A 25,048-nucleotide genomic window follows, 5' to 3' on the forward strand; every position below is an offset into this window, starting at 1 on the left:
TCATATCTTTGAATCATCAACTGCTTCTGATGCACAATGGATCCGCGTAGACTACCAGACCCTTATAGTTTGTAAGTGCATGAAAAGTATAGTTGCTCGGCAGTAGTTGCTCTTCATGGAAGGATTCGCGTCGGGATGACCCCTGTTCGCTTATTCCGCATTCGCTGTGACGTCGGTTTTTGCGGGGAAATCGCTTGCTACATCTGCCAACCTGTAACGGTCACATTCCGCTCTCGCCATGCCGAGGTCCTCCTAGGAAACGTATTTGACGAGCCTGTCCTGCTCGAAGATATCTCAATATCTTCTGTCATCATTTATTACTATTCTGCTTGCTTGCTTCCTAGCTTAATCACTGCCGGTATCCACAGCCATGGCGCTCGACGAGAAGTACCAGCACATCGTTGCCCTGAAGACAATGAACAAACCTGCCCTCATTGTGCTGTCCACACTCTTCTTAGTTTACCTTCTCATCAGGCGCATAAACAGAGTCGTCGTCGAGCGGCAATTTGCTAAAAGGGGCGCTGTGCGATTGCCTTCTCGGAGCGAAGACTGGCTCGGCATCCGCCAATTCTTCTCGTTGTTTCGCGCGCTCAGAAATGACAAGTACCTCGACGTAGCGGAGTGGTATCATAACGAGTACGGAACAACGTTTGGTGTGAAGGTACTCGGCGAGATGATCACGAATACAACTGACCCTGAGAATATCAAAGCGGTCTTGGCGACGCAATTCAACGACTTTGATCTCGGCAGTCGATACGAGGCATTCTATCCGCTTCTCGGTGACGGCATTTTCACGCTTGATCATCAGGGATGGTCGCGCTCTCGCGCTCTGCTCAGACCACAGTTTAGTCGCCAGCAGGTCTCCGACGTCACGAAGCTCGAACCGCACGTGCAGAATTTGATCGCTTGTCTCTCCCGAACGCCAGCGGAGTCCGTCGACATCCAGGAACTATTTTACAAAATGACGATGGACACTGCCACTGAATTTCTATTTGGAGAATCCGTGAATTCGCTCAAGCTGCCTTCTGCTACCGAAGACATTCCTGAAATCAATCGCAAGTCAAAGAAAGAGATCAAAGCCGTGGCATCCAGCGATGGCAAACAAGGGTTCGCGTACGCCTTCAACTATTCTCAAGAAGTCGTTTCGTTTCGTGTTCTGTTGCAGTCTTGGTACTGGTTAATGAATCCAAAGAAGTTCCGAGAAAGCAATGCTATCGTGCACAGATTTGTGGATTACTACGTCGACAGGGCCCTGGACCACCTGCGGCAGTCGATTGCCACGAAGAAGCACGACGAGGTTGTCCAGTCCGAGCGATATGTCTTTCTTGACGCCTTGGTTGAGGAGACGCAGAATCCAAAGATCTTACGTGACCAATTGCTTAACATTTTACTTGCTGGGCGGGATACCACTGCCGGTCTTCTAAGCTGGATATTTTATCTTCTCGCACGACATCCGCGTGTGTTTGAAAAGCTGCGAACGGAAATCATCGACACCTTTGGTGACAGCCTGAATTCGCCCGGAAAGAAGCCGATTAACTTTGAGACACTCAAACACGCGACGTATCTCCGGCACGTATTAAACGAGGTGCTTCGGCTATATCCCTCCGTGCCACAGAACTTCCGAGTGGCGAACAAAGACACGACTTTACCGCGCGGCGGCGGCGCCGATGGCATGTCGCCTGTGTTGGTGCGGAAAGGTGAGAAGGTGTTTTATACTGTCTTTTTGATGCATCGTCGCAAAGACTTGTTCGGCAATGACGCAGAGGTTTTCAGACCTGAAAGATGGGCAGAGGGCAACACATGGATGTGGGAATACCTTCCTTTCAATGGGGGTCCGAGAATCTGCTTGGGACAGCAGTATGCCCTCACGGAGGCAGGCTATGCAGTCGTTAGGTTATTGCAAGAGTTTGATACGCTTGAGAACAGAGATTTGCCAGAGGAAGACGGCGCGCCGTCGAAGCACGCGTGGTTGACAATGTCGAACGCAAATGGAGTGCATGTCCGGCTTTATAAAAAATAGGGATTGGATGGGTTTTGGCGTATTTGAGTTATGAAGACACAATTTATATGATTAAGAAGTTAAATTTTGCTGTACCACTGTTTTGATTAAATATAGCACTTTTGTCAACAGGTTTGATCTGTGTGGTCACACTACTATCTATAATCCAGCTAGAGCATATAATCCTGAAATTTATGGAGTGGAAAAGAGAAAATAACTTCAAATATGCAATGTTTCGTCTTGGTTATGGTTGTTCTTCTTGTACCTAATATTGGGATCTAAAGGTTTTGCTTTCCATAACGAATTGGAGAATCTTGCACTCCCTTGGTTGGTATTACTCACCTGGGCTATACAAGTAAGGGCGCGCAAAGTGACCAAGATTTGGTGACAGTACCTCTCTTCGTAAATTTACCGTGCATACTGTTTTGACAGTTCGTCGGAGGCCTTTCGACAGTTCGCAGGCGCCGTTTGACAGTTCGTAGGCTCTTCGTCAAGGTCTTAAATAATAACCAATGTGAAAACTAATGCTCTTTCGTTCACGTGGTCAATGAGCGCCAAACCCGCAGATCCATGCCGCCTTCGTAGTATCTGTTCGGCTATATTTGTGTAAATGTCCACCGATATAACTCGTCAGAAACAGCTGTATATTTGGATCTGCAGTAGAGAGGAGCTTAATGCTTCTGAGACCTAGCTGATTTGACTTGGTTGTGAGCTCCAAGGGACCAAGAGGCTGGAGTTCGCTTAATGATGTCTGGTCATGGTTAGGACCCGAGATATACACACTTACAATTGAAGCTGGCGGATGGCATTGAAAGCGACAATGAATGCGGACCAGCAAACCGCGTACGTATTATACTCACTATTTAGCACTAATGTATTATATAAGATAGAATAATCCTTGGATTGTACGCCTGCAGATACGATTGCGCCGAGGTCGATCCAGGACGGATGGGGAAGCGAGCCGTGAGGTCAAGATCGCGTGGTTGTTGGCGGACGTAGCCGAGTGCGCAGCATCTTTTGGGCAGGGCTCGCGTCTTTCGTCCATCAATCGAAGCTAAACGAGCCGCAGCAACTGTCGTGATTGTCGTACCATGACAGACACGCCCGGGTTAACCCTGTAGCTTGCAACAACCAAATCTCTGCTGGCCCGTAGCTTAAATATGTATGTCCCGCACGCCTTGTTCTGTTTTCTGCTCCTGTTTCTGCTTGCAATTGCTGAATGGTTCTGTGTCTGCAATAATGTCTGTTCTCGTCCTGCCACATGCGACTTCGCTCGTCGCCGTCGCAGAGTCGCCGAAGAGCATCTTCGTCCTGCTGGTCGTCGGCCTGCTGTCCTACGCCATGGTCCAGAAACTCAACAGCAACAAAGTCGAGCGTCTGTTTGCCGAAAAGTATGGTGCCGTGCGCCTCGTGAGCGTGAACACAGACTTCTTCGGCGTCCGCCGATTTCTCAGCTTAACCCGTTCGTTGCGAGCGCATAAGCTCATGGAGCACATGGTTGATGATTTCAGGAAGTATGGAAATACCTTTGGCACGACGACGCTCGGGCGACACAATCCCTGGACTATCGATCCGGAGAACATCAAAGCAATGCTCGCGACAAAATTCAATGACTTTGGACTCGGGACTCGACCAGACGCGTTTCACCCGTTATTGGGTGAAGGTATTTTCACCCTGGACGACGAAGGATGGGCGCATTCGCGTGCCATGCTGCGGCCGCAGTTTACTAGACAGCAGGTTCGCAATGTCACCGGGTTCGTATACTATATGAAGACTAAAATATATCAGGTCTCTGACGTAGCCAAATTGGAGCCACATGTACGTAATCTCATGTCATGCCTCCCTCAAAGCCAGACAGAATCGTGCGACATCCAGGAACTCTTCTACCGCATGACTCTGGACTCGGCGACCGAGTTCCTTTTTGGCGAATCCGTCGCATCACTGCAGCTGACCACCAAATCCGGCGACAAAAACGCCGGTGACATACAGGTCGTCGCGACAGACGCCGGCAAACAAGGCTTCACCTATGCGTTCAACTATTCCCAGGAAGTCCTTGCCTTCCGTGCACTAATGCAGTCATTATGCTGGCTTCTGAATCCCAAAGACTTCCGCGAAGCAACCGCAATCGTGCACAAGTTCGTGGACTACTACGTCAACAACGCGCTCGACGCCTACCGCGATGGAGCCGCAAAGATCGAAGAAATTACCGGTGGTCGGTATATCTTCCTGTACGCCCTTGTCGAGGTAACCCAGGATCCAAAGACATTACGGGATCAGCTGCTTAACATCTTACTTGCAGGACGGGACACCACCGCCGGACTATTGAGCTGGACTTTCTATTTGCTTGCTCGCCATACCCGGGTGTTTCAGAAATTGCGAGATGAGGTCGTTGAAGTATTTGGCGAGGAGCCGAATTCGCCAGGAAAACACCAAATCAACTTTGAGACTTTGAAAAGTGCGACTTATTTGCGATACGTCTTGAACGAGGTTCTTCGCTTGTATCCGTCAGTTCCGCAGAATAATAGATACGCAGTCAGGGACACCGTCTTACCTGTCGGCGGTGGGCCGGATGGCAAATCTCCGATCTTGATCCGCAAGAGGGAGAAGGTCACGTACAGTGTTTACGTTATGCAGCGCCGTAAAGATTTCTATGGCGAGGATGCTGACGAGTTTAGACCAGAGCGTTGGGCAGAGGGCAAGTCGTGGACTTGGGAATACCTTCCTTTCAACGGTGGTCCAAGAATTTGCTTGGGACAGCAGTATGCCCTCACGGAGGCTGGGTATACGATTGTGCGATTGTTGCAAGAGTGTGATACCTTAGAGACTACGGAGACCCCGGAGACTGATGGATTTCCGCTGAAGAGAACGACGTTGACCATGTCCAACGCGACTGGAGTCCATGTAAGATTGTATAAAAAATAACAGCAGGATTCGGGCCCATACAATCTTGGTAGTACTGATTTGTTATTATTTTTTGAAATTATTAAAATATTGCATTGTAATATACACTATTGCGTGGTCTCTATGAACTCAGATCCATCGGCATAAACTGAGCCATGACATCGTCATCGTCATCAGCTTCGGCCATCGCCTTGGCTAGTTCATCAATTTGCACGTCCTGCTCCGGATCGCCCACATCCTCCTGTCCGACATTTTGCTGCCCCATATTTGTGCTGCTGCTAGGTATTTCATCCATCATCATGAACATCACATCATTGTCCTGTTGATTCTCATCGCCGTCATTCTGATTATTCCCAAACTCGTCACCCTGGCCTTCCATTTCGCTCTCTTGCATCATCTGCATAAATCCTTGCATATCATTGTCCTCTCCACCGCTGATGTTGCCTTCACCGAAGATTTGAGCGTCACCAGGAAGTCCTTCGATAGTCTCCTGCAACTCTTCGCCAGTCATATCAAAATCTTCACCCCAGTTCGGCATGTCGCTATTATCCATGCCCCCATTGTTGTTATTATCAAATTGCAGCACTTCGCTAGAAGTTTGCTCGCCCTGTTGAGCCTGTGGTGGCATTTTCCGCTCAGGCTCTTGTGTCTTCTGTTCATCAGTCTGTGCGACCTGTCCCTCTTGTGATTCTGGAAGTAATTGTACAGATTCGGGTATTAACTTAACTTCCGGAATCTCGATCTGCCGCAGTAGATCGATGTCTTCTTTTACTGGTGACTCATACTTCTCGGCCTCAAAACCGAGTTCGTTTTCTTGTAACGCGCCTTCACGTTGGAGCACAGCTTTCCCGAGTTCCGCGACTTTCGAAAGCAAATACCTAACACAAGTTAGCAATTGCAAGAAAATGTAATAAACTCACGGTGAGTACCGTTTCTTGGCTATCTTGTCTGTCAGCTCTTCAATGGTTGCTGTCTGCTCGCCCACGCCAGCGTCATCGGCCACGACAACTTGCGTGAGTAAGCTTCTGGCCCGACTGATCCGGATTCGCAAGCGACCGGCCTCGTTATGAAGGTCTTTAGGCTGTAGTGATCCATCGCACACGCGCTCAAAAAGCTCGAGAAGATCGGGAAGTAAGTCAAAGTCAGAACGTTGCAGGATCGGCGTGGACACTTGCGCTGCCATCTCGCCGTATCATGAAACCAATGGAGCGTGAGGTGCCAGTTTCAGTTGTACCATATCATGTCAATCAACATATACGATCTGAAGGCAGTATAAATAAGTTTGTGGAGTGGTTAAGACTGCGCGAAGACGCGATCCACAGCCCATGTGAGCTAAGTCGCGTCGACTTCGTTGTGGGTACGTAGGGCACACCAAAACATTTAAGACCATTTTAATTTGGCGCCGCTTGGTTTAGGTTCCCTTTCGGAACATCAAGACGAACGGTCCACTGATTTTAGACTATTCTGTAAGATTCGAATTGGAAGCTAGAATACGCAGACTTTGGGTTACTCGACCTCGGACTTTGGTATTCTATAATTTTTGGGAGGGCCACATCTACATATGAAAGATCGAAATCATTCGAGCCTCAGTATTACAACAATGTCGTCACTCGAGGACTTAATTCCGATAGTGAACAAGCTCCAGGACTTGGTATTCAACACAATTGGCACGGATACCATAGATCTTCCGCAGGTTGTCGTTGTGGGCAGTCAGTCGTGTGGCAAGAGCTCCGTGCTCGAGAATATTGGTAGGTAGAGTTCCCCGCTCGTCTTGCAGAGCGCGATGTACCCTGTGCCAGATGTGATGGGTTGCGTTTTTCCTGAATTGGAGCGTCAGTATGACATACTGACGCGACTGGTGTTGCGATTGTTTATTTGTCATTTGTCGCATCTAGTTCAGTGCACGGTGTCGATCAGGGCTAACTTCAACTACTTATAGTCGGCAAGGACTTTCTACCTCGCGGAACAGGAATCGTGACCCGTCGGCCGCTAATTCTGCAACTAATAAATCTGCCCTCTGAAGCCAGTTCGTCACCGGACGAAACCAGTTCGGACTCGGTCTTGCAGACTGGCCGACGACCCGAGGAATGGGCCGAGTTTCTGCACGTTCCTGGCCGCAAGTTTTACGATTTTTCGGAAGTTCGCCGTGAGATTGAGAATGACACTGTTCGAATTGCAGGGAATAATAAAGGGATAAATAAGCAGCCTATTAATTTAAAGATATTTTCGCCTCATGTGTTGAACTTGACGTTGGTTGATTTGCCCGGTTTGACAAAAGTAGGCATAATGTTGTGTGACTTTATATGACAGTAACTAATCTCGACAGATTCCTATTGGTGACCAACCCACAGATATTGAAAGGCAAACCCGATCTCTCATTTTGGAGTACATCAACAAGCCAAACAGTATCATCCTCGCCGTCTCACCTGCAAATGTGGACTTAGTAAACTCTGAGTCACTAAAGCTCGCGCGCCAGGTAGATCCGCAAGGACGACGAACCATCGGTGTGTTAACTAAGCTTGATTTGATGGATCACGGTACAAATGCGATTGACATTTTGTCTGGCCGCGTGTACCCTCTCAAACTTGGATTTATTGGCGTCGTGAACAGATCCCAGCAGGACATCCAAATTAATAAAAGTCTGCCTGATGCACTCAAGGCCGAGCAGGAATTCTTCAGGACGCATCCAGCGTATAGAAATATATCTTACAGATGCGGTACTCAATTCTTGGCGAAAAGCTTGAACAACACGTTGATGGCACACATCCGAGAAAAGTTGCCGGACATTAAGGCGAGATTGAACACCCTTATGGGACAGACACAGCAGGAGCTTGCTTCTTATGGTGAACCTCAGTTTGCGGGTTCAGAGAATAGGGTACGATATATCCAGTTATCCAATCATGAATAGGTTTGTGGGTAGCTGACAGCGATAGGGCATTCTCGTTCTTCAGCTAATGACTCGCTTCGCGACTAACTTCATTGCATCCATCGACGGTACCTCGTCCGATATTTCGCTTAAAGAACTTTGCGGCGGGGCCAGAATCTACTACATTTACAACGACGTGTTCGGTACCTCGTTAAATGCAATCAACCCCACTGCCAATCTCTCAGTTCTCGATATCCGGACGGCCATCCGCAACTCAACAGGTCCCCGGCCATCGCTCTTTGTACCTGAATTGGCATTTGATCTCTTGGTAAAGCCGCAAATCCGATTGCTTGACCCGCCTAGTCAACGCTGTGTCGAACTCGTCTACGAAGAGCTTATGAAGATCTGTCACAACTGTGGTGGACCAGAACTGTCGCGTTATCCAAAGCTACAGTCGAAAATTATCGAGGTTGTGTCTGATTTGCTGCGAGAGCGGCTCGGTCCGACCTCTAAATACGTCGAGAGTTTGATAGCGATCCAGCGCGCGTACATCAACACCAAGCACCCAAATTTCTTGGGTGCTGCGGCGGCCATGTCCAGCATACTGTCATCACGTCAAGAGAAAGAGAAGAAGGCTCGAGAAGCGCAACGCAAGCTCGAACGAATGGAGGTCAAAAAGGCCGTTTTCGGAGCTAACGGCGTATCCGATTCTGTCCCAGAGTCTGGCGGTAAGCCAAGTCCTTCGTTGCCGTCGTCGGTTCCCGGTGAAGGTGAGTCCAGACATCACCATCATCATCACCATGCTCGATCTGGGTCGATGTCTATGAGCGTCTCACTCACTGAGGCATCGACCAATGCTGCTGCTGGGCCGTCCGCTTCGGCTTCGAAAGATTCGTTCTTGAATTATTTTTTCTCGAAAGACCAGCATGCGCAACAGTCGGCTATGTTGTCCCAAGTTAACGGAATAAAACACAACTCACACAGTTCCGATAATTTAGGTATTTCCAACGTGGTTTCATCTTCTGGTGCTGTCACTCCCTCAGACCCGCACCGATCGTCGCATCATGGCCGACATTCAGATGCATCGGATGACGCGTCATATCTAGCAAAGGAATTCGAGCAATTCGGAATTCCCTCTTCTCAGAACGAGGAAGCGAGTCTGTCGGAGCGAGAACAACTTGAGTCGGAATTAATCCGGCGCCTGATATCCTCGTACTTTGGAATCGTTCGTGAGACGATCCAAGACCAAGTTCCCAAGGCCGTCATGCACTTGCTCGTTAACTTCTGCAAGGAAACAATCCAGAATAGATTGGTGTCTGAGCTATACAGGGAGTCCCTTTTTGACGAATTATTAAAGGAAGATGCCGCCCTCGCGCAAGAACGCATTAAGTGCGAGAAAATGCTGCGGACTTACACTGAAGCGGCGCGAATTATCAACGAGGTCGTATAGTCAAGTTAGATTTCCATTTTCTCTTTGTGTCATCTATATTACATGCAGAGATCGGTAGACGTTGGATGCAGTATTATGAGAAATGATTATGAGAAATGATTTGTTTTGAAAGTCATACTTATACATATTACAGTTCTGTGCGTTGTTATTGTGGTTTAGTAGCCCCACTTATTGCGATCACTCCTAGGTTTATAGTTGTTACAGACGGCCCTTGATAAGAGGTGATCGTTTTTATGCATATGTATTTGTAAATATTTTTTTCGAAATTTTGCTCGTACACCGTTTCCGTATTGAGAGGATAAATATATTGATCTCATGAAGTTATATGTAGTATACATGAAGGTGAATAAGAGATAATAAGAGATGGAACTATGTACAACCAACCGTAAATAATGCCTTTGAAAATGACACAAACCCATGAAAGCCATTGTTAATGCTATTAAACACATAGGAGATTGACAACTTGTTTCAAAATGTAACTACCAAACGTCAATTACTTTGTCCCAGTTGCATCGCTTGTTCATTGTGAATGTAAAAGAAATTTGCCCCTGCTTACATTAGCATCTCGCACGACAGAATCTGACTAATGCAGAGGAACATACCAACTAGTGTGAGACCATACCGGCTGGCCCACTCACGGGCGCCCGCCACAGCACTTCCAAATCCCCAGTTATCACGTTCCTGCGGAGTCTTCGGCACCATCCGTCCGTCCTCTCGGTATAGCAGGAACACGTATCTGTGCCTTCGCGTCGGCGCGTCGTAACTAGGCAGCTGGTAATCGAGGAGGACTTGTCCGTTAGCAGGAGCGACAGTGTCTGGACTATCTGGTAAGCCAGTATCGAATTCTGTCACTGCACCTGCGGAAGTCACGCGGATGCCAGAGATGACGAAATTTGCGTAGTGTGAAGGTTTATGGGCTTCTGATGTCGGTGGTGAGTCGGGGTCAGTCATGACAATAGTGAAGCGTTGTGAAGGCGATAGAAGAGACTGTGCTGGAGCTTCATGCTCGTTGATGTGGGTAATGGAGAATTTGGGGAGATCGCGCGCCTCAGAGTATTGTAATGTATTGCCAAGTGCAGCATGGTGACCTTCTGCATAGTCGACTGAGAGAAGTCTATTATTGTTAGTAAAGCTCGAGAATGCCTAAAGCGGCGAGTGGACCGCTATCCGGACTGCAGCATGGAACTCACGATGACGGTACAAAATCGTCCACAACTACCACAAGTTAATTACTAGATTACTATAAATTACAACAGAGCACTCACCATCTGGAATTACCTTGTGACTTTTCATAGCCTCTAATATTGATTGGCTGATCGTGGCCTACATGAGTGAGCCTACGCCCTATCCAGCCATTTCAACAACCTACCAGCCTCATTCGGTGAACAAGCGGATTATGTGCAAAACTATAAGGATTTCCAGCAATAGACGCATGCGACCTCCATCTAGCAAAATTGTCGGCAGCAGCAACAAACCGCGAGCCGGGGATCATTACTCTAGTAGACATCTTGTAATCTTGATATGAAATTGCACTGCGAAATCTTCGTTGGATTACTTTCGTCCCTGATACATTGCCCAGTTCACAAATTGTAAAGCTATACTCATTTCGCCTTACTGAGAATCTAATAGCCCGATTTTGGCCGTCGGCAATATGTTTCTACTATGGAACTGACGACGACGTCAGCATCGCCTTGATAAGACGCGGAAATTTATTATCAATGCCTAACCCTATGCTACTCGCTTGTGAAAGCTTGTATACTTAGGTTAGTTGTACTGCCCCTACATTTAATGGTTCTAGCCAGTCTCGTACCTCCTTACCTTGATACCTGTACCGTATCTGCGCTGCTGCTGTGACAGTTGATGCTCTTGTGCGTCTCAGAGGCACATTGAACCCATCCCAGTTACCCTGAAAACATCACCAAATTCCACCCCTATCAAATAAAAGAAATCTATAAATTCTGTTGTGAAAAGGGTCGTCACAGGTCTAGATAATGTACACCCAATGCCTCAGTGGCGTCGAGATTGCGAATATCAAGAGCGGAACCCTTAATCCACGTTTCGCTGGTCGCACACATACGCCCGGGAATCGCCCTCACCTAGGTACCTGGGCCCACCAAACTCTAAAGTCCCTCCGTTTTGTATGCTGACCGGCCACCCTGAACCAATGGCGACGTTTACCCTAGCCCATGCGGCTCATTACTATGGCAATTCACCCCTTGTTGCATTTCCTCTAGCATATGAAAGACATTGCCTAATGAATTCGACGGAACAGCGGGTAAGGGTTATCTAACCAGCGTCTGACGATGAATGGACACGAGTCGCACTCTGCACCTAGCTGAAGCATTCAGCTGTTCTAATTGCTAATGAAAGAATTCTTGGTATACCAATATAATTGTAAAATATTACAGGGAATATTTTCTTGATAACAAGTCGTTCATTATGTGGGAGGTAAGTTTACAGCTCAGCTCGTAGTCAACTTCGAAATCAAACCCGTACAGTCGCTTGCCCGGGAAAATTCTTTGTGCTGCTCTGTCCGCCATAAACAAAGATCACTGCACCTCGCATTTGGAACAAGTTCTACAAGATATCCAAAATGAATTCGCTATACGGCGAAGATGAATCCGGTTTTACGCCCAGGTCATCTGGTTATAGCAGCGATCTGCCGTCTGCGCGGCAGGTGCAAATACGTCGTAACCTACTGTGGCAGTTGAGGTAACAGCACAAATTGAAAACAAGGACTATAAAGGTCAGGCAGGGTGTCCCGCAAGCGTGGTTCTGTAAGACAGCGATGTCATGCGTAGGAAACCGGCTTCGGAGCAGCATCTCGCCGATCGCGAATTCGTAAAAGTAGAGTTTGGCAAAACAGTTTGGACAGAGTCCCTCGATCGATGCGATTCTGCAACCGCACACGACCCTCTACATTATATCTACAGAGCGAGTTTCTCTGTGACAGTCACTCGATGCGAGTCAGTACGACGGTTTACAAGAGCAGCTTGTTCCAATTTTAGCTACGTTACTACTATACATTTGGTAAATCATAGCAACAGAGCAACAAAGCAAAATCTAAACAGCAGGCGGCAGGCCAGTATGCCAAATTATGCTTCGCTAGAAGAGAGTGCCGCAACTTGACCTTCTAGCCCTCTCTATATTGGCGAGCTGTTTGTCTCTCTTCTGCCTCAAGATTCCGGGACTAGCAATTGCGATATGAGCTAAAGTAACGTCTTTACTTTTCGCGCGGCTGTGAGAGCCCTATAAGATTGCCGCCAATTTGTGGCCGAGACTCGCATGAATTGCTGCTCTATTCATCGTTAATTGTCTTTCTAAATCGCGAATCATAACCATTTAAACAGTACCGCTTTCGACGCTGTCATTCTCTCTTTGCGATACATCAGCGAGTTCTGCATCCGCGTGCTCGTTCTGCTCCTCTTGCAGGCGTTCATCTTCGACATCATCCGCAATGGGACCGACCCTGATACCCCGCACGATGGTTGCCATTATTGACACTTCGGTGCACATGTCGGAAGTATCCGGACAAAAATAGAGCTGATGCCTATTGGCTCTAGGTAACAGACAGAAGAGGAAATTCTAGCTCTTAAAATTCGCTCGTCCGTATTTGGATACCCACAGGAACATGCTTCCGCCTTTCATACGAATAAAAAGTGGCTTGCAAAAGTCACGGCATCCTAGCGAAACGGTTGTATCATACCATCATAGTGCAGGCACCGCGGCGTCAAGCGTCTTAGATAAATAGCTCAGCAAAGCTGTCCAAGTAGCTCTATAACGACAAGTTAGCAGACCCATTTCATCCGTGCAATAGCTACATTTACGCGAATATCTTTCGTCGCCCTTGTAATATTATGCTCGGGCGACAATCCTAGACGCGTTAGGGTCGTCATGTTGCCGATTTGGCAGGCTCTTTGTGGTCTCCCCGCGTTCTGTCCGCTGGCTTGCGGGAGAAGTTAGCATAATCTGCGTTATTGATATTCAATCGCATTTGGCATCATGTAGATTACCCTCTACTGGAAGTCGTATGTAAGATATATTTAAAGTTTTGTACGAAACGAAATTCTAAAGGCGATTCTATTAACCCCATCATCCGGCAAATCTAAATTACAGCATTGTAGTGTGAAGCATCCAATCCATCAATATTAAATCCTCTAAGGTATGAACTAGCAAGGAGTTCCTTATTCCCCCTAATTCTTACATAGGCTCTCTTCCGATGAGTTCCTGCTCATCCATTGTATCCGTTCTAGTTCTTCCTTGACTTGTCTGAGTATTTCGTCATCGCAGACTCCATAATTCTGCACTCTCTCTTGCAATTCCTTTAAAACTGACTTCACATCTTCAATCTGTTCGTTTCGTATTGCCGTTGCTGATTGTTGTAGCTTAATTATCCTATCCTTCTCTGCAGACATAGACACCAAATTGGCTTCTAATAATTGTAACTGCTGTATATCTTCTTTCCGATTATTTTTTATCCGCTCCATTTCATGTTTCAGCAATTTAACTTCCTCTCTAAATCTGACAGCCAATTGCCGATTACTGGTGACCAATGCATCATAAGTGGAATGAGCATGTAATTTCGCCTCTCTTTCCCGCGCATTCTCCACCTCTAATTCAAGAATGCGTTCCTTTATCGTCTTCATTTCGCTATCCGCATCCTTTTGCAACTCAATATCAATCGCATGTCGTTTCTCTAACTCCTCTAACCTCCTATCTTTGCGGTCTAATATTGAATTGAACATATCATTCTGATGGCGAATGCGATCAAACTGCTCGTTCTGCGATTCAAGCTTCCGTTGCACTGCCTCCCGATTCCGCCGCTCTTCCCTGGCGCGCTCAGTCTGCACGTTCAATTCCCGCTTCAAAGTATCAATCGTGCTCTGCAAAGTCTCGATAACCCGTGATGAGGTAGACGTACCATTCATTGCCGCGTAGTTGTAAAAATATCTGTGATCCGATGGTATGAATGTTGCCGCGCCGGATGTCCCGTCAACGTCCGCAAAGTACGTAGGGTCGGGTGAACCGGAGCCGGAAGACGGGCAGGTCGATGACCAAGTCGTGGATTCGGGAGAAATACACCGGACGACAGGTGAGCTAGTTTTGGGAAGCTCCTTTGCGATCGATTCTAAACTGTGTATTTCCAGATTCCTCTGCACTATCGGTGATCATTAGACCTAGAGTCATAATGCACGAGACATGAGACTTTTAACGGGTGACGATATAAGACTTACCTATTTCGTTTCTTAGGATTTCGATCCTTACTTTCTCGGCATCATTTTTCATGGTGAACGATATGCCTTCTGACATGAAGTAGTTGCGTGGAAGATGGACTTTTTCCGTGGCGTGTTGGTCGTACCCTAACTGCGGCTCGAAGACGTGTCTGTGTTTATCCGCAGGAACAAGGACTGTCCCGGAAAATCAAGTGTAATATAGGACCAACAAGTGGAGGGGTAATCAACTGGTAAAGACACTTGGACGATAAACGAGCAGGCAGTGTGGAACCAAAACTAAGGCTCAGCGGGGGGGTCTGGCGTCGATACTGAGTAGTTTGTTTATATTTTGTGAGTGGTCAAGGTATAGGGTTTCATGGCCTTAAGTTTAAATATCTGTAATAAACGTGGATGAGCGATAAACGTAAAGTAGATGCAGATTTAACAACGCAAACGCGAGATCTCGTATCGGTTATGCTCGATCCAATTGTGTTATCGCACAAACGATCGCACTTTTGCTATGCTACCCAACAATCTTGTGAAATAAGTAATATAGTACAATTTCTCCCGAATCTTCATAAGCATACACGCACACTTATAACGGATATCACGACCAGAACTACTAGTGTACAAATTAACCATTTTATCCAAACCAACTACAAGAAAAACTTATACGCAATTTCAACAAAACGATGAAATGCTACAATGTAGCAAAGATCCACCCTGCAATAAATATTGACGCAAAACTAAATATGTACCTATTCATGAGAATTCACGAAGAAATGGCACTGTGGACCCGTGAGAGTAGATCCTCAACCACGTCAATCTCGCAAGCAATTCCAGTTTCTAAACCAACCATTCCAGGGCTGTTAGAGTTCCAAATACTACTGCATACATCCGCCTGTTTGAATCCGGGGATATCGCCGCTTGAGTCTGTGATGTACACCATCTTATGGCCGTCTTTGTCACGAAGTTCGATATCTATCGCATGTTTCTGACTATAGTAGATTATTCGGTAACTTTTCGGGTTGTGTGTGATAAAGTACACATCGCTTGAATCAATATAACTGGCGGCTCTCAGTAATGGAAGTGTTGCTAGCAAGACTGCAAGCAGCGATCTTAAGCCCTCATTATCAAGAATATCCTGGAGGAAAAATTGTATCCGCCGGTGTGGGTTCGAGCCAGACAACCCCAACATCATCTTCTGCTCTCCAATAGTGAGAGTCATCCGTAAGTCCGGAGCATACTCAAAAACTATCCGGCTTAATGAGACTTCCTCTAGTTTGAGTTTGAAAGATTGCAACGTCGCGATAAAGCTCACGGAGCGCTCAATCTGGGCCAACCGGTCCAGAACTTGCTGCAGGATCAGATGGTTTGGTGGAACGTAAAACTTCAGGCAGAAGCGTCCGTTTTGGCCATCGAGAATGACATCTGACGAATCGGTTGAAACCGAACTGACCGCGGATGATTTCTCCATGCTTCCGGTAACGATAACGGCATTCCGGTGTTCCTTAGTATCCGAGGGAATAAATTCCAACTTGAATGCGGACTTGGCCCAAGATGACTTAGTGACCGCCGACGAATCGAACTGCAATGACGGAAGCTCCAGTGCGGATCCATAGACGTCAGGCGGAGGCTGTATAAACTCGTATGGTATATTTCTCTCTTGCAGACAGTTCGCAATGATATGAAAAGTTATCCGCGCTGACGTCACAGCTGCCAGCTGGCTCAACTTTTCCGGTGAGTATATCGTGTCTAATGCCTCTAGCTCCAGTGGTTCGTTCCATGCTATTGACAAACCTCCTTCAGCTGGCTTAAGTTCACTGAACCACAGATTGATCGCATTGTCTGTAATCGTCACAACGATAAACCAGCCACGCATCCAATGTCGTTGACGGATTGTAGTCGTTTGTCGGACTCCCACGCCGTATTTTTGCCGTATATCGTCCGGTCGTATATTTGTGATCTTGATAACATCCCATCCCGCGCTGTTGACACGGTTCTCAACTTCACGCTGAATGGAAAGATGCCGAAGATTAGTCAATATCTGCGTCGAAGATTGAATGTCGGTTTGCGTATTTAATGCTTTTTCTGCAGATGCTATCAAATCTGTTGTTCCCTCAAGTACCATCCGGCCAGTCAGATGCTCGACCGTGAGATAAGTCGTCAGGTTAGGTGTCAGTTCAATCTTAAGCTTCGTATCCGAAATAGCAGTGATTAAGTTAGGCAGCGATTTATATATGTGTGAGGACAAAAACACAGTTTGAACGGCGGCCAATAATTGCTGTATGTGATATACAATGATCTGTGAAAGTACTGTCTGTGCTGACATTTCGTCCTGGTCGATTGCAAATGTTTCTGGCGGAAAATCTCGTGGTATCCACCGCATACCAAGGACTTTGGATTGCAGCACACCGATTTCTGCCATTGCTTTCCGGCCGGGCTGTTCGGACCAATATTGAATAGCTATTGCCTGCCGCTCGGCAAAGTAGCTTATGTTTAATGTACCGGTCCATATGCCATTAGCTAGGCGCACTAACTGTTGCTGTAGAATGAGGAGTTTGTATGAAAGCGTAAAATTGTCTAAGTAGATTAGCCTCAATATTCAACCACACGTCCGATCAAATTGCTGACGTACGCAGACAATCGTATAAGCCGTCCAAACCCTTCGTGGTCAGGACTTCATTGCCTATTCGTTCCACCGTCGCACGGATTGCTGGAGTGACGGTCGACGTTGGTTTGAAGCTATATCTGAAATCAATCAAGAAAAATCGTGAGGTCGGATCATCATCCGCAATTCCCAGATCCACCTCAAATTCGCCTTCAACACAGAAAGTAACTCGTCCATTTGCGATTTTGTAATTCCGGAAAGGTACTGGGATGTCGTCAGTCAGGGCGAGCCGTAGCGAGAGAAGAACGTTCAAGTCGCGGAGCGTGTCGAGGATGGTCTGCGGCGAAAGCGATTTTGGGGGAATATAATTAAACTACAGTATTTGTTAGATAGACCTATTGCATAGTATAGATCAGATCATTACCGATGAGAGTCGAGGTTTTCCTAAAACGAAGACTTCAAGAGCAGTCGCAATATCTGGATTCCGCAACCTGTTTCAATAACGTTACCAATTTGATCTCCTCTACATGTAAAATTCAAGCGGTAAGTCATGTATCTACCTGGCACTTCCAAGATCCTGCTTCACCGCTTGCAAGGCCCACACGACATTGGAAAAGCAATTTTTCTGTCCACTGAGCCACGAAACTACATCGATAACCTTCGAAATATCCTTCGCATTGCGTGACCATTGGGTCAACACTAGTAATTTAATATACTGCTGTCGCGTGTGTACCAAGAAGTTCAGGAATTTTCGCTTCTTGGTTGTATCATTCGCCGCTGGGAGCGTTTCCAGAATGTTGACAAGCTCAGAATATGTGTTCTCCACTAGTCGCGAGACCACAACCGACAGCGGAATGAAGTTCTCCGAGATATGCGGCACCGGCGGAAAGTCTTCATCGGCAACGTTCAGCTGACCTTTGACGACAACTTGGGCGCCCGGAGGGGGAGGATGGTCGTGATCATCCACGCTCATAGTAGCCTGTCCGAGGCGGGCGTACTCCTATTCGCTTTCAGTGATGAGTACGCCAAATGATCGGAGCAGGTAAATAATAAATATCGAGTCTGACGTCAAAGCACAAGCGCATACACCTGGCAATTGGCCATTTATATGGCAGCGGTGGTCGTAAACTGGTAATTTTTCCTTGTACAGTTGCTTGATCGAAGTGCCGTTCGTGATTTTCGGTGTATCCCACACCATCACAAAACAAAAAATTGACAAGTTGAGGTTAGGGCTTTCGGTTCGTCGAATTCGACAGGCAGTTTGTCACCAACTTTCATGTCACTTGATTGTGGACCGAGTCGAGGTATTTCTTTTGATTTCCAGGCACACTTATTAAAAAATTCGACTTGTGCATATACTGGTTTCAGCAGATATAAAATCTGGAAGTTTGTGATGGCCGATCTTACCGTAGCGCAGCAAATCGATCAGCTTAACCAGGCGAAACAACTGGTTCTCCAGGATGCGTCGTTTTATCCGCAAATTATTCGGGGCATCCTTCCCATAGCGCAAAAACCAGAGCCAAGACTGCGATCGTGGTGTGCCACATTTTTGGCTGATGGGTTTGCTTCTGCGGAGGTGAACGCTGGGGAGAGGCAGGTGCTTGCAGTGGCCTGCTTGCATACTATTGAGATTCTGTTTGAGGAGACGGATTTGCGGGTGCTGAAGAATTTGATCGAATGCTCGGCATCGATCTATCCGCTGATATTTAAGCATATGTATGTGTATATTTATAATAATCTGATGAGCTTCAACCCAGCCTGATCTAACAAATTTGTAGATGCGCAAACAAAGGCGACAAAGAGACTTTACATAGGTTAACGGCAATTAAGAGCAAGATACTAGGCCTATGGGATAGCGGTAGCGAAGGGATTAAGCTATGTTGTATCAAGTTTGTACAGCGGGTGATTGCGGTTCAGACGCCTGGAACCAAGGACCCACGGGTACGTGCAAACCCACAGTGGTTTTTGTATGCATATTGACTCGCCTACAGCTTGCCGATTCATCCGACGTCTCTCTTACCCAGGTTCCAATAGACCATCCATTGATCCCACACACTGTCCTTGAGGCCGAAGCCCAGGGTCTTTTAGACAGGCTGCTAAGCGTATTCTACGAGCCCAAAATGTGAGATCCCATTTCTGAATGAAATCCTCGCAGAACATTAACATGTTTGCTAGAAATGAATCAAGTATAAGCGCAACATTGTACGCTGCAGGTATCTTGATTAAAAACAGATCGACGATCGCCAACAAAATTCTTGCCCGAATCCTTGCATTTAATCCGCTGACAGCGCAATATGCCACAGCCGATCCCATTCGAATGAAACTAGAACTGCGCTTCATTGAGAAAAATATACGTATATTATTAGGAAATGTTTTGAAGTATGTCATTCATTATTTATATTCGATATATTGCTAATTAGTATAAGGACGTCGAATATTGCAAGCCAATATGGTGCAAGGATTCAGCAGTATTTGGCACAACTTGTTCAAGCGAAGAACTTTTCCGTCGAAGAACTGGTTAGGAAACGTGCAGCAGAATCAATTGGCCCAGCAAATGTTAAGCGGCAGAGGACAGATTCGCGAGGTGTGTCGACGCCGCCGGCGCAGTCGGGCCAATTATCATATGCCCAATTATATACCCTCATCGATCCATCTCTGCCGCTCACAACTTTTGATGTAAAGACTCTCCCTCATGAAGTTGCTATTGAAATTGCAATCGCTGGAATGAATGCATTAAGCCGACAGACGCTTGATAACGCAATCAAGGCTGTACGTATGCGGTATAACAAACTCTACCCTCCACCTGTTGTCATCAGACTCGAGGAATCATCTACAGATAGTCAAACCGTGCCAGCGACTACGTATGTTGACGATGACGATGATGACTATGAGCCTGACTACGAGCCTGACTATGAGCCGCCAGACGTTATTGGTGCACCGGCATTTACGCCGTCGGCGGCTCGGTTCACTCGGGAAGTGCTTGTGGATCAAAAACAGCCTGTGCTCATGGACCAGAAAGCTGCAATTAATAAGCTACTTGCGGTCGACGAGCTGAGTTATAGCGACGTGGACAGTGAGGATGGGCGGTACCAAGATATGTCCATTGACTCGGACGCTTTCGTGCTGCCGCAACCGAAACCACTCAACCAGGCAGAACGGCTAGAGCTTTTTCAACAAATAATCGAGAGAATATTTGCTAGTGGGAACCAATTTGAAAATACTTTATTCGCTGATTCAACAAAGAAGACAGGAAAGGATATCGCGGACTTGAATAACGTCGCGATTGGCGGGGATATTTGGATCGTATTGTTAAGTCGGCTTGGTACACGCGGACTTTCGCCACAAATAAAAAACATGGCTGAGGTTGAACTGAAACAGGTTAGCTTGGTTATGGCACAATATATTAGGGAAAAGCTTTTTGCACATGTGATACTGGACTTCCGGGCACGGGTTGACATCGCCATTACTTGGTTGAATGAGGAATGGTATAACGACAAGATGAAGCTTCGCGAGATTCAAGCTATTAGTAACGACAACGGAGATGTGACAAATGGAACACTTAGTATTGAAAATTCACCGTACGTCCAATGGGCTTCAAAGATATTGGACAGTGTAATACCATTCCTCGACGTGAAGGACCGTGTATTTTTGAGGTTTTTATCAGACTTGCCGGAGCTTACGCCAGGCATGATTTCTAAACTGCGGACATTGTGCCGTGATCCTGATCGTTCAAAGCTGGGGTATTTGGCGTTACAGTATGTTCAATATTTTGGGGGAAGAATTGAGAGCATAGATAACGGTTGATAGATACTTGGTTAAATTGCGCCCACCCGTAAGAGAATATTGTCTCGAGCTGATGGAATCTCTAAAACAGGAAGACAACTCTCTGGCCTAGCGCAAAACGGATTTGATGGTTACCAAACGTACAGCTTTTGGGCTACAGGTAAAATTATTTGTATTATTAGACAGGACATGTACCATTTTGATCGGTGTAAATAGTGCGTGTGTTATAGCTAGACTCGTATAGGAATTGGTTACGCGTAGTTTTTGTGCCGCACATGTGACGGAGAAGTAGATATAGTAAAATAGCATGGCATATCGCGCGATAGGCGATGTATCCTGGACATGGCATGGTCCTAATGCAGTAAAGCGAGCGTTACTAGATAAAGGGGTTTGTATCTTTGTATAGTATGGGCCCTAACCCACAGCGTCTGCCCATAGTCTTGCACCGCCACAATGTCCTGAAACCTGCCATGCGATGGGCATCGAGGAAAAAACTTTGTGCCTCAGAATGACCCTAACCCGAAGCCCTAACCTTGATAAAATAAGGTTTCAATGTCGGCGGTGAGTCTGAACCAGCCATGTTTTCCAATCCCGGCGCAGACTCATGAGAGTCCCCTAACACATATATATTAAAGGTTATCGCATGAAGCCTGTCGTTGGCGTTTAGAACTATGTCAATTCCTTACGATATCAGCCAATATATGGATAGAGCTCACTGGGACAGGGTAACGTGAGCCGCAGCAGCTATGCGTTTAGCCGGAATGTGATTGGCTAGTCCCTGTTGGGCCGGGTACACATGCGCATTATAACCCACGCCAGTCCATGTTTTATCTCGAGTGATCACAATCTATTCACCGTCTTCTCACATCACACTTCCTGGCGTATTAGTCTTTGGGCTCACGTGGCAAGCGCAGTTACCACAGTCATTGTACCTCGTCAGGCTTCTCGATGTTGTATCATGCCATGACACCGAAAGTTCGTCATGCTTTACGGACGCGAAACAGAGGCAACGCTTGGGTGGAATCCTGACGTTTCTAGCGGAGTTTCAGGGGTGATGATGGCTAATATGCGCCGAGACTTGCGATTGGTCTTCGCAATTGCCCCTAACTAGTCGAAAGTTTCGTTGCAAATTTTTCTCGCTTTACGTGCTACTGACAACTGTGGACACAGCAAATAGTACATTCTCACAACGAAGGCATGAATTATTTGGCGGCGTCTAGCAATTACTGATTGTCATACGCAACGTATAAGCAAGCGGATGCTGAGGTTGTGAATTGTGGGGCATAGGCAAGGTTGGGCCTGGGTAACACAAAGTGTGCCCTGATTCAGTAATTTTTGTCAGATGCCATGACTCTAAAAGGCGCAGATGCTGATCACGTAGATCAATTGCGTACTAATAGTTGATATGTTATAGTGTAGTCTCTGATGCTCGTCTATGTCATATCTGCAAGCAGCGGCGAAGTTATGGGAATATAACATGTTGTGTTGATACTTTGCCCAACAGGGTAACAGGGTTTCACGCGATTAGTAAAAGAGGCGAATGAGACCATCGCCTCACGACGGGTTCCCGACAATAAACGAGATCACTGCTGCACATTATCCAGGACAGCCCACCGTACGCGCTGGTTTCAATTTGGCTACAATGTCCTCTGTGCTTGTTCCAGTATATGATAATAGATCTACTACTGGCCTCGTGTCTGCTCGCTGCTAGATAGCCAAAACAGGGGCACCCTATCGGGCAAGGGTTTTATGACACCGCCACGGATCGTGCGGCGTCGCGTGGCGGTGCGAGAAAGGCAATTCGACGGCTAAGCTCAGCAGCATGAGAGAGCTATTCGTAGACACAAGATATAAAGATGGGTCCATTCGGACAGACATTACCCCTACCCCGAAACTGATCTTTTACTGCAGTCTTGTCGTATTTCTTTTGGATAGCACATATTCCGCCACCCAAGCTTTAGGTCCCGGTGGCCCCAAAATACAGACACATACAGTCGCCAACTGCCGAACCAGACGCTGCGTGTTCTCGCTCATCGCCGCTCAGCTCACAACTCATGTACTACTTCTGCATCCATCACCGTATCTCATCGTCCGTTTCCTCGCACTTTTATCATTCGTTCGTGTACTTTAGTAGTTGCATTTGCTTTTGTGTGCTTTGATTGTCTTTTTCTATTATGCCTGAAGCTGCCGGCGCCGCTCTTTCATTGTCGTTTGCGCTTGCGAGACCTTCACCTGGACCCCCGAGCACCTCCGCTGCCAGCTCTTCTAAAGAGGACCATCAAGCGATTCCGCCTCTCCACCATAAAGCAAACATGTCTGAGCCTACTGCTGCACCTGGAAATGCACCTTCTAACGGCACGCTTCGTCTTCCGCCTCCACATCGGCTGCTCTCAGACCCACAGTTTCACCAGCCTGGCTTTTCCTCTCACCACTCGCCGATGCCACCGATGCCGATGCAATCCCAATCGAACCAAATAAATCGCCAGTTGCCGCCTCTTCACTCCCTCTACGCGCCACCGGGGCCAAACACGGGCTTTCACGGACACCACGCTGCGCCTCCTCATGACCTTCTCCCTCCGGCGTCCATGATCGCGCCATCTGGCCAAGCCCCTCATCCTGGTCAGCAGGTCGTCTCATCATTGTCCTGTCCTACATCAAATCCTCAGAACACGGATGGAGCGTCGCCTCACCATGGCCGATCAAATTCTGTCGTATCCGGGTTGTCCGTCTCGACCTCGCCGGCTTCGTCGACAGTATCCTCCGCCGACTCAGTTCTCCCATTGAGTATGGTGTCTTCTGCCAGCTCAGTGACATCCAGTGCAAGTGGAGCATCCTCTACGTCGAAAAGGCGGCCAACAAGAACGTGAGTGTTTCCTCATTTGCTCTGCCCCTTGCAGAGCCAGACTTTCACGGTAGTACACAAAGTGCTCATCTGAACTCTTTCTTGTATCTAGACGTACAGCCTCAACCGGCTCCTCGGGCTCTGTCGCATCTATTGCCTCTTTATCATCATCGTCTGCAACGGATCTCGACGCCTTGGGTCGGAAAAAGCCAAAAATCCCTAGAAATCCGACGTCGTGGGACCCCCATGACGATCTCTTACTACGACACCTCAAGGAGCAGCAAAAGCTTGGTTGGAAAGATATTGCTAGCCATTGTGAGTTTCTTTGCGCAGTTTGTAACACTATTATATTTCATGGCACAAGCTCTTATTACTGTCGGGTCGAAGTAATGAAAAGTCTTTTTGCGTGGACCATCCCTAACCCTATGTAATGTTGGCTGGCGGCTTATAATGATTACTCTTCGAAGCAGGACAGCTCTATTAAGAATATTCATTGCTAACCCTTGAATAGTTGCTGGGCGGACGCCGAATGCTTGCCAGTTTAGATGGAGGCGGCTCATGTCCGGATCTTTGCGGGGAGGTCCTATAACTCCAACAGTCGAAAGCAACAGCACCAGCAGCAACAATAACCACACCAACTGGAATGACGATGTTAACTGGGAGCATTCTACTCAGTCGCCGCCATCACCGCCCATGATTCCGGCAACAACTACTCGGCCTCTGGTGGCTCCGTCGGATTACGAGATTGAGCAAGACCATATGGCGGTGGAACAGGCGCCTCGTGCGCCTCCTCGAACGGTTCCTCATCCAAATTTACCTCAGAAGGCTTCTGGGATTGCGAAGAATCAATCCACGCCTCCGGACCAGAAAAGTCCGGAACCGGCTCAGGTGCTTCCGCAGTTAATGCAGCAGTCACAGCGGTCGGGCAAAGCCGCCAGTGGCAAAGCGTGGTCGCAGGAAGAAGATGATCTGGTCACTAGAAGCGATCTTCGGTTTGAAGAGTTGTCAGTCTTGCTACCAAGTCGAACCGAGAATGAGATCTGGGATCGCATCAAGAACCTAGCTAGCAGCAGCTCCGTGTCGCGCTCATAGCACTTAACGAGACACCGCGCATGGGTTGCGCAGATGGATAGAGGTGCCACCATAGACTTCACACGTATATATATTTCTTATTCCTTTTATCATAGGCCGGTGTGGTTATTCTTATGAAGTTTTTCAAAAATATATTTGGGTGGCGCGGTTTTCCTGTTTATGTACATGTTTGTAAGCATAACATGCACGACTATGTCTGTCGTCACCTGGTCTTACGTTGCCAAAAAGCAAGCGCGATGGATATTATTTTGTCTCTTTGATGGCAAAACAAACTGTACTACCTTAGAAAAT

At 47.2% G+C, this 25,048-nt stretch overlaps 9 protein-coding genes across 9 annotated transcripts; 5 read left to right on the forward strand and 4 right to left on the reverse strand.

Annotated features, from left to right (window-relative positions):
• Positions 1 to 53: 53 nt before the first annotated feature.
• On the forward strand, positions 54 to 2,172 carry V1508DRAFT_411795 (cytochrome P450). Its single transcript, XM_066939520.1, has one exon. The coding sequence runs from the start codon at positions 371 to 373 to the stop codon at positions 2,018 to 2,020; it is 1,650 nt and encodes a 549-aa protein (XP_066797690.1). The 5' UTR covers positions 54 to 370; the 3' UTR covers positions 2,021 to 2,172.
• Positions 2,173 to 3,072: 900 nt separating this feature from the next.
• Positions 3,073 to 4,959, forward strand: V1508DRAFT_411799 (cytochrome P450). Its single transcript, XM_066939521.1, has 2 exons — positions 3,073 to 3,736; positions 3,788 to 4,959. The coding sequence occupies exons 1-2, from the start codon at positions 3,164 to 3,166 to the stop codon at positions 4,919 to 4,921; spliced, it is 1,707 nt and encodes a 568-aa protein (XP_066797691.1). The 5' UTR covers positions 3,073 to 3,163; the 3' UTR covers positions 4,922 to 4,959.
• Positions 4,896 to 6,245, reverse strand: V1508DRAFT_411801 (uncharacterized protein). The gene is made up of 2 exons (XM_066939522.1): positions 5,831 to 6,245; positions 4,896 to 5,779 (listed from the first exon to the last, which is right to left on the reverse strand). The coding sequence occupies exons 1-2, from the start codon at positions 6,081 to 6,083 to the stop codon at positions 5,022 to 5,024; spliced, it is 1,011 nt and encodes a 336-aa protein (XP_066797692.1). The 5' UTR covers positions 6,084 to 6,245; the 3' UTR covers positions 4,896 to 5,021.
• A 48-nt stretch (positions 6,246 to 6,293) lies between these two features.
• On the forward strand, positions 6,294 to 9,579 carry V1508DRAFT_366141 (Dynamin central region-domain-containing protein). The gene is made up of 4 exons (XM_066937353.1): positions 6,294 to 6,648; positions 6,840 to 7,177; positions 7,227 to 7,775; positions 7,834 to 9,579. The coding sequence occupies exons 1-4, from the start codon at positions 6,462 to 6,464 to the stop codon at positions 9,214 to 9,216; spliced, it is 2,457 nt and encodes an 818-aa protein (XP_066797693.1). The 5' UTR covers positions 6,294 to 6,461; the 3' UTR covers positions 9,217 to 9,579.
• Positions 9,461 to 10,923, reverse strand: V1508DRAFT_277128 (phosphatidylethanolamine-binding protein). The gene is made up of 5 exons (XM_066936504.1): positions 10,586 to 10,923; positions 10,482 to 10,539; positions 10,407 to 10,431; positions 9,819 to 10,330; positions 9,461 to 9,764 (listed from the first exon to the last, which is right to left on the reverse strand). Exons 1-5 carry the CDS (start codon positions 10,721 to 10,723, stop codon positions 9,706 to 9,708), a joined length of 792 nt encoding a protein of 263 aa, XP_066797694.1. The 5' UTR covers positions 10,724 to 10,923; the 3' UTR covers positions 9,461 to 9,705.
• A 2,356-nt stretch (positions 10,924 to 13,279) lies between these two features.
• On the reverse strand, positions 13,280 to 14,773 carry V1508DRAFT_411812 (uncharacterized protein). The gene is made up of 2 exons (XM_066939523.1): positions 14,451 to 14,773; positions 13,280 to 14,374 (listed from the first exon to the last, which is right to left on the reverse strand). The coding sequence occupies exons 1-2, from the start codon at positions 14,524 to 14,526 to the stop codon at positions 13,410 to 13,412; spliced, it is 1,041 nt and encodes a 346-aa protein (XP_066797695.1). The 5' UTR covers positions 14,527 to 14,773; the 3' UTR covers positions 13,280 to 13,409.
• Positions 14,774 to 14,864: 91 nt separating this feature from the next.
• On the reverse strand, positions 14,865 to 18,207 carry V1508DRAFT_366148 (mediator complex subunit MED14-domain-containing protein). Its single transcript, XM_066937354.1, has 4 exons — positions 17,601 to 18,207; positions 17,465 to 17,531; positions 17,068 to 17,413; positions 14,865 to 17,012 (listed from the first exon to the last, which is right to left on the reverse strand). Exons 1-4 carry the CDS (start codon positions 18,011 to 18,013, stop codon positions 15,202 to 15,204), a joined length of 2,637 nt encoding a protein of 878 aa, XP_066797696.1. The 5' UTR covers positions 18,014 to 18,207; the 3' UTR covers positions 14,865 to 15,201.
• An 88-nt stretch (positions 18,208 to 18,295) lies between these two features.
• Positions 18,296 to 21,246, forward strand: V1508DRAFT_411817 (uncharacterized protein). Its single transcript, XM_066939524.1, has 6 exons — positions 18,296 to 18,756; positions 18,819 to 18,981; positions 19,032 to 19,162; positions 19,216 to 19,419; positions 19,467 to 20,795; positions 20,848 to 21,246. Exons 1-6 carry the CDS (start codon positions 18,317 to 18,319, stop codon positions 20,933 to 20,935), a joined length of 2,355 nt encoding a protein of 784 aa, XP_066797697.1. The 5' UTR covers positions 18,296 to 18,316; the 3' UTR covers positions 20,936 to 21,246.
• Positions 21,247 to 22,997: 1,751 nt separating this feature from the next.
• Positions 22,998 to 24,757, forward strand: V1508DRAFT_430804 (uncharacterized protein; the record flags this gene model as incomplete). Its single annotated transcript, XM_066941919.1, has 3 exons — positions 22,998 to 23,686; positions 23,778 to 23,980; positions 24,177 to 24,757. 3 exons carry the CDS (start codon positions 22,998 to 23,000, stop codon positions 24,755 to 24,757), a joined length of 1,473 nt encoding a protein of 490 aa, XP_066797698.1.
• Between the last annotated feature and the right edge of the window lie 291 nt (positions 24,758 to 25,048).

This window comes from Lipomyces doorenjongii (genome assembly GCF_038497915.1).
Source record: "Lipomyces doorenjongii strain NRRL Y-27504 unplaced genomic scaffold V1508scaffold_8, whole genome shotgun sequence".
NCBI classification, from domain to species: domain Eukaryota; kingdom Fungi; phylum Ascomycota; class Lipomycetes; order Lipomycetales; family Lipomycetaceae; genus Lipomyces; species Lipomyces doorenjongii.

What these genes read in the sequence shown, in the direction of transcription:
- V1508DRAFT_411795 (XM_066939520.1), top strand. Translation starts at nt 371, where the DNA reads ATGGCGCTCGACGAGAAGTACCAGCACATCGTTGCCCTGAAGACAATG.
- V1508DRAFT_411799 (XM_066939521.1), top strand. Translation starts at nt 3,164, where the DNA reads ATGTCCCGCACGCCTTGTTCTGTTTTCTGCTCCTGTTTCTGCTTGCAA. An exon ending in CGCAGTTTACTAGACAGCAG is followed by an intron (nt 3,737 to 3,787) that starts GTTCGCAATGTC and finishes AAAATATATCAG; the next exon opens with GTCTCTGACGTAGCCAAATT.
- V1508DRAFT_411801 (XM_066939522.1), bottom strand. Translation starts at nt 6,083, where the DNA reads ATGGCAGCGCAAGTGTCCACGCCGATCCTGCAACGTTCTGACTTTGAC. An exon ending in AGACAAGATAGCCAAGAAAC is followed by an intron (nt 5,780 to 5,830) that starts GGTACTCACCGT and finishes TAACTTGTGTTA; the next exon opens with GGTATTTGCTTTCGAAAGTC.
- V1508DRAFT_366141 (XM_066937353.1), top strand. Translation starts at nt 6,462, where the DNA reads ATGAAAGATCGAAATCATTCGAGCCTCAGTATTACAACAATGTCGTCA. An exon ending in CTCCGTGCTCGAGAATATTG is followed by an intron (nt 6,649 to 6,839) that starts GTAGGTAGAGTT and finishes AACTACTTATAG; the next exon opens with TCGGCAAGGACTTTCTACCT. An exon ending in ATTTGCCCGGTTTGACAAAA is followed by an intron (nt 7,178 to 7,226) that starts GTAGGCATAATG and finishes TAATCTCGACAG; the next exon opens with ATTCCTATTGGTGACCAACC.
- V1508DRAFT_277128 (XM_066936504.1), bottom strand. Translation starts at nt 10,723, where the DNA reads ATGTCTACTAGAGTAATGATCCCCGGCTCGCGGTTTGTTGCTGCTGCC. An exon ending in TTGTTCACCGAATGAGGCTG is followed by an intron (nt 10,540 to 10,585) that starts GTAGGTTGTTGA and finishes TCACTCATGTAG; the next exon opens with GCCACGATCAGCCAATCAAT. An exon ending in GTATGGTCTCACACTAGTTG is followed by an intron (nt 9,765 to 9,818) that starts GTATGTTCCTCT and finishes TAATGTAAGCAG; the next exon opens with GGGCAAATTTCTTTTACATT.
- V1508DRAFT_411812 (XM_066939523.1), bottom strand. Translation starts at nt 14,526, where the DNA reads ATGTCAGAAGGCATATCGTTCACCATGAAAAATGATGCCGAGAAAGTA. An exon ending in AATCCTAAGAAACGAAATAG is followed by an intron (nt 14,375 to 14,450) that starts GTAAGTCTTATA and finishes GATCACCGATAG; the next exon opens with TGCAGAGGAATCTGGAAATA.
- V1508DRAFT_366148 (XM_066937354.1), bottom strand. Translation starts at nt 18,013, where the DNA reads ATGAGCGTGGATGATCACGACCATCCTCCCCCTCCGGGCGCCCAAGTT. An exon ending in CAGGATCTTGGAAGTGCCAG is followed by an intron (nt 17,532 to 17,600) that starts GTAGATACATGA and finishes TTATTGAAACAG; the next exon opens with GTTGCGGAATCCAGATATTG. An exon ending in CGGCTTATACGATTGTCTGC is followed by an intron (nt 17,013 to 17,067) that starts GTACGTCAGCAA and finishes TAATCTACTTAG; the next exon opens with ACAATTTTACGCTTTCATAC.
- V1508DRAFT_411817 (XM_066939524.1), top strand. Translation starts at nt 18,317, where the DNA reads ATGTCACTTGATTGTGGACCGAGTCGAGGTATTTCTTTTGATTTCCAG. An exon ending in CCGCTGATATTTAAGCATAT is followed by an intron (nt 18,757 to 18,818) that starts GTATGTGTATAT and finishes ACAAATTTGTAG; the next exon opens with ATGCGCAAACAAAGGCGACA. An exon ending in GTATTCTACGAGCCCAAAAT is followed by an intron (nt 19,163 to 19,215) that starts GTGAGATCCCAT and finishes CATGTTTGCTAG; the next exon opens with AAATGAATCAAGTATAAGCG.